General features: G+C 36.7%; 1 protein-coding gene across 1 annotated transcript; it reads right to left on the reverse strand.

Annotated features, from left to right (window-relative positions):
- Nucleotides 1-1,257: 1,257 nt before the first annotated feature.
- Nucleotides 1,258-1,806, reverse strand: LOC137724398 (uncharacterized). The gene has a single exon (XM_068463145.1). It carries the CDS (start codon nucleotides 1,804-1,806, stop codon nucleotides 1,258-1,260), a length of 549 nt encoding a protein of 182 aa, XP_068319246.1.
- Between the last annotated feature and the right edge of the window lie 4,836 nt (nucleotides 1,807-6,642).

Raw genomic sequence — 6,642 nt, forward strand, 5'->3', positions numbered from 1 at the left:
TAAATTGTGGGTTACGATTTGAAAACCCGTAGTAGAGCGCGGGCATATTTGCTAGTTATCCCCAAAAAGTGTAAGCCATTTCAGTAGCCAGTACAATTCTAGCCGGGTTTGACATTTTCCTGTAAAATTCTAGGATTTATGTCAATAATTTCTCAGTCTAACTGTCTAAGTAGTTAGGCCATCTCCAACCGAAAGGTCTAGAGAGCCAGAAGGTCGAAAATAGCCCGAAAATCATCTCCAACCGAGGACCAGGCTAAAGGACCAACCGGCCGACCCTGGCAAAATTTGCCCTTTTTTTGTAATTTTTTTTTTTTTTTTACAAAATTTAAAAAAAAATCTTTTTTTTTTTTCCTATAACTTCCTAAGCCATTAAACAACATTAAATAACATGAAGTAACATGAAACAACATTAAACAATATTAAACAACACTAAATAACATAAAAATTATACAACATAAAAAAAAACATTTAACAACATGAAACTTAAACAACATTTTTAAGAACATTTAACAACATAAAACTTAAACGTCTACTCCATACTTCTTTTGGCCTAAAGATGTGCAACAAGATCTTGTTGTAGGTATTTGTTTGTAGTACGGGAACGTATCATAGCGCCTCATGTACTTATTTAAAGAGATACTACCAGTTCTTGGATTGAAAGGCAAATTAGGCCAATCATATATTTTTGCACGAGCCCTTCTTGACCTATTTGGATCCTCTTGGTCGTCATCAAACTCTCCATCAATATACCCATCTCACTCATCCTCCACAATCATGTTGTGTAATATGATTAAAGACAACATGATGGGAGTCCAAATTTTCTTAACTCCACCTTCTTGCCGGTTCCTTGATGATCTTCCACCATGTTTGTATAATACTGAAAGCTCTCTAAACATCTTTCCAGTATGCCTCTTAGTGTAAGGTAAAACACTTTTCGGCATCATTTGCAGGGTTTGGAATTGCTTAGACAAGTGTCGCCCACTTTGGGTAGATGTCGTCTACCAAGTAATACCCCATATTGTACCAACGACCGTTAATGTAGTAGTCAAGTTGAGGTGATTTACCTTCCGTTAGGTTATTGAAGAGGTGATTTACCTTCCGTTAGGTTATTGAAGAAGGGTGAACGCCCAAGAGCTGCAATGTCATTTTGGGATCCAAGGACTCCAAAGAAATCATGCCAGATCCATGTGTCATACGAGACAACCGCCTCTAACACAATAATTGGCTTTCTCAGCCTTCGCTAAAGCCTCATTGCCATTAGGTGGGACAGTTCTTCCAATTCCAATGGATGCAGTCTAATGACCCTATCATGCCCATAAAGCCACAATCTTCAGCTTTGCGAATGAGCCAATCCATATCTTCTTGATTTGGCTCACGGAGGTACTTCTCTTTGTAAAGATAAGCAATTATGTCACAGAATTCAGCAAAAGTATCAAGGCATGTAGACTCAAACATACTGTATGTATCATCCATCGCATCAGCTGGGTAGGCATAAGCCATCAGTCGAAGTGCAATAGTAACCTTCTGATGAGGTGAGAAACTAGGACGGCCTGCTCTGTCCTGCTTCTGTTGAAAGTATGGATTGACATGTTGGACATCATGAAGTAAACGCTCGAACACATAACGCCTCATCCGAAAGCGACGTCTGAAATCCTCTTCTGTGTACATCGAGTTGGGGTTGAAGTAGTTGTTCATCAGATTGTCATGAGCCATCTCTGTGTTTCGTGATTTGTAAGAGTGACAAGCAACAGAGCCACCCCATTGAGGTTGTTCCTCAGTTGGCTGACATACCATAGACGCAGCCATGGCTGCCACATATTTTCTATTGCACCATGCTTCATGTTCTTCATCATACTCCTCATCTTCTCATCTCATCTGCGTCCATTTTTCTTCTAATTCGGAATTGGATTCAGACCCCCAGTTGGAATTCGAAGAGGATCCAAAGTTAGAATTCATTGAAAACTTGAATTGAAAAAGATTAAATTGAAAGAGTTTGAATTAAAAGAGATTGAATTCAAAGGTGTGTGAATTATAACCCAATATCCACCTTATTTATAGCCCAAAAAATTTCAATCCAATGGCTAGTTGACGTCAGTTACCGTTGGATTTGAATTCTTTTTTTCGGCCAAATTTTTTTTAAAAAAATTCTCATTTTTTCCTATAAATTTAAGTTGTTATAGTTTTTAAATTTAACTTGTAGTTTTTAAATTTAAGTTGTTGTAGTTTTTAATTTAAGTGGTTGTAGTTGTTAAATTTAAATAATAAATTATGTTTGGCCATTTGGCCCTCAGTTTGAGATTATTTTTGTGACAGGGCTAAAACGAGTCATATGGCCCTTTAACTCTCGGTTGGAGATAATAAGAAATATGCCCCTACACCGTTCATTAAAAAACTAATTTATTGGATGGCCAGAGGACTAAAACGAGCCCTCTAGCCCTCCTTCGGTTGGATATGACCTTAATTTCTCAATTTAAGCCAATATTAGACCATCCCCAATGGGGGCTTTATCCTCCATGAGGCTGCCACATTTCTAGTCTTAGCAAGAAATTTCATCTCCAATGAGCCGAAAATGGGGCTGGATCCACCATTGGGGCTAGCAACTTCCTTTCTTCGGTAGCATAAAATCGGCCTACATTTAGCCCCAAAAAATAGTGGGTCCCACACAAAAAGTAGCAACTCATGTAAGCAAAATTTTATCACTCTCCATGCACTTGCGAATGCACTTATACTCTCCTTTTATTATTTTTTTAATTCTTTTTTCTTACTTATTTTTCTTACAATTTCGCTAATTAATGATTGTTTTAAATTCCATAAGAATGAAAATTTCAAATTGATTTGACGTTCATAGGCATTGATGGGTGAAATTTTAAAAAATTTTCTTATAATTTCGCTAATTAATGATTGTTTTAAATTCCATAAGAATGAAAATTTCAAATTGATTTGACGTTCATAGGCATTGATGGGTGAAATTTTAAAATATTTTTTTTTTTCAAAATTGTATGATACTAAATTATCAATTGGTGCTAGGTAAATTGTTGTGTTATACGTGAAAATCAAATTATTTTAGAGGGCGAAGTGGAGGTTTGTTTCTTTTAACGAATGAGATTGTGATAAGGGAATCTAATCCAACAAACGATTCATAAGTGATGAAATCTAACTTTATCACAATTTGAACTTTTTAGGTTAAAGGGTTCATTAAAAAAATTTAAGATAACATGTTCAAAAATCAACTTAAGAAAAGCTAACACACAAAAAAAATCATCACTTAATCAAATTACTATATATAGCCCCATATAGAGCCTAAATGATATAACCCCCATTGGGAAAGATTCTTTAATAAAGCTCCAATGATTTCTCGAAACTCTAAAATGGGCTATATCCACCACTTTTTCAGTCTCATATAGAGCTCCTTACTTAGGATGCTCTTAGGTCACTATTTACTCCATTCTCATCGTTTCATGTCAATCGCAACTTCTTGCCAAACCATTCATTCATGGGTAATGCTAGAGATATCATCTATTTAAATCATATTTTGTAAACTATATGATGCGATTATTAATGATTGGATTATCATTTAAGTGTCGATCATTGTGCTTTTTGTTATTAGTGCCACATCACTTAATTTGCAAATTTGATTTAAAATTTTGGTCTACCTATCATTACTCTTCATTAAATTATCTAGTGGGATGAAGGGAGAGGTTCAAGCAAGTTCAACGGTAGTTATTGCACAGGTTCAACCGTTCAAGTAAAGGTGCGTGACGATATGGGTTCATGTTGCAGGTTCAAGGCGAAGATGAAGTACCTGTGGAATCTGGATAGGTTGTGACAGATTCGACTCGTGGGAGTCAGTGCAGGATCGTTCAAATCTAGTGTGACGAGATCAGGGAAGACAGTACATGTGGGTGCATATGGTGGGTCGATTGGGTTGGAGTGCGGTGCAGTGTGAATCTGGGCTTCAATTATGTTTTTGAAAATGTAGAAGCGGCGACTGATGGTGCGACGACATCGGGGTCAGAGAGAGATTCCAACTATATATCTTTTGTTTTTGGAATATTTTCCAAGTGATATATAAAATTAAGAATCTCAACTATCCATTTTTCCGGCTAGAAGAATTTCCATTGGGTTGGTCAAATAAATTTCAAGCATTTTCATTTGATAGACTATGGAGGACTATCCATGTTGGGGAGAGATTTTTTCATGTACATGGAGCATAAGCCAGCATATCAAGTGTCCTAATTACATAACAGCTACAATGTTCAACGGTTTTTCACAGGATTATTTTTTATTTTTTAAAGTATACATAAAGTTAAATTAATTCTCTGAAAGTATTTTCCAAAAAAATATATATATATACATATATATATATATATACATACATATATACATATGTATATTCTTTGAAAGTATAGAAACTACTTCTACAGATAGCTAAACTAATTATAGTAATAAATGTTGGATTTTTGGATCGTCGGGTCCGTCCCACTCTAACGATACCGATACTGTCCCTAACTTTACCACCTACCCAATTCATCTGGTGTGAAGTTTTGCCACAAAAGGCTCTGATATTAATTAGAGTAGGGTAATCCTATTTAAATCCATTGAGTTTCCTTGAACCCACTGATGTGAGACTTTAACACTTCTCCTCACGTGTAACCCCATTTAGTGGTTCACATGTGGAGATCCACATCGGTAATTGAAACTCAGAGGTTGGCTCACGTTGAGCCCACTTGTTTTCAATGGAACTCAGCAATTATCTCTAAGAGTTCAAACTTGTTTCCTCAGGCCCAAACCTTGGCTCTGATATCATGTTGGATTTTTGGATCACCAGACCCGTCCCACTCTAACAACACCGATATTGTCCCTAACTTAACCACCTGCCCAATTTGTCAGGTGTGGGGTTTTACCACAAAAGGCCTCAGTATTAGTTAGAGTAGGGTAATTCTATTTAAACCCATTGGGTTTCTTTGAACCCATCGATGTGGGACTTTAACACTCCCCCTCACGTGTAACCCTATTTAGTGGTTCACACGTGGAGATCCACATTGGTAATTGAAACTCAGAGGTCGGCTCACGTTGGGTCCACTTGTTTTCAATGGAACTCAATAGTCGTCTCTATATTAAGAGTTCAGACTTGTTTCCTTGGGCACGAACCTTGGCTTTGATATGATGCTTGATTTTTGGATCGTCGGGCCCGCCCCACTCTAATGACACCGATACTGTCCCCAACTTAATCACTTGCCCAATCCATTAGGTGTGGGGTTTTAACACAAAAGGTCTCGGTATTAGTTAGAGTAAGGTAATTTTATTTAAACCCATTGGGTTTCTTTGAACCCACCGATGTGGGACTTTAACACTCCCCCTCACGTGTAACCTCATTTTTAGTGGTTCACACATGGAGATACACATCGGTAATTGAAACTCAAAGGTCGACTCCCGTTGGGCCCATTTGTTTTCAATGGAACTCAGCAGTCGTCTCTATATTAAGAGTTCATACTTGTTTCCTTATGGGTGACAAGCTCGTTGGCTCGTAGGGGCTCGAACCGTGGGCTCTGATACCATGTTGGATTTTTGGATCGCTGAGCCCACCCCACTCTAACGATACTGATATTGTCCCCAACTTTACCACCTGCCTAATCCGTCAGATGTGGGGTTTTACCACAAAATGCCTCAATATTAGTTAGAGTAGGGTAATCCTATTTAAACCCATTGGGTTTCTTTGAACACACCGATGTGGGACTTTAACAATAAATTATACAAAATGATTCTAAATATAGTTTTGATAGTGCTCTTGTTGAAATGGTCATAAAAGGGTTGGGTTGATGGCAGGGTGTAAATTCGTTAAAGTTATGTTGGATGGGCTATGTTAAGTAATAGGTCTGTTCAGGACATGGACTAAAATTTAAAGTTTGGTTTGCTTGTTTTTGTGTTAGGTTTGTTGGAGTTTGGGCTTTAGTCTCCCCATGAATGATCTAAAACTAATGAAGTTCGTAAGTTATGTTTTTATATAGAGTAACGTTAGGAAGACCAAATTTTTTAAACCAAATGATGTGTCATCAATAAGAAACAAACATGTTAATCGACACTTAATTAATAATCCAATCATCTACAACCATATCATTTAGTTTAAAAAATTTGCTCTCTCTAGCATTACTCTTTTATCTATGGTTAAAACTCCCAAGTATTTCTAATAAGGATAATGGTAGGGAGACCAAAATTTTAAACTAAATTTACAAACAAAATAATGCGTCACTAATAGAAAATAAGTACGTTAATTAAAACTTAAGTAATAATTTAATTATTAACAACTATGTCATTTGATTTGCAAATTTAGTTTAAAAAATTGGTCTTCCTAACATTACCCTTCTAATAAACGTACTTGGATTGGGGTCTTGCAAACACGGTTCAGAGATAGAGCTAGAGATATTGAGTCATTTTGTGTCCTTTACCCGTAAATTCTATCTATTCTTTTGATTTGGCTTAAGGAGGAGTTCTCTGGTGTGCTTTAGCTTGACTGAAATCCCAGAATATACACCGGACAAACATTTATGCTGTGTATACAGTTACCAAAATTAAATTTCAAAGCATATGCAAGGAGTGTCGAGCTTAACTGGTATTAGGTGCTCAAAACTAATTGTTTTCTGC

This window comes from Pyrus communis, chromosome 1 (assembly GCF_963583255.1).
Source record: "Pyrus communis chromosome 1, drPyrComm1.1, whole genome shotgun sequence".
Taxonomy (NCBI): Eukaryota; Viridiplantae; Streptophyta; class Magnoliopsida; order Rosales; family Rosaceae; genus Pyrus; species Pyrus communis.

Coding starts and splice junctions, on each gene's coding strand:
- LOC137724398 (XM_068463145.1), bottom strand. CDS start 1,806: ATGGCTGCGTCTATGGTATGTCAGCCAACTGAGGAACAACCTCAATGG.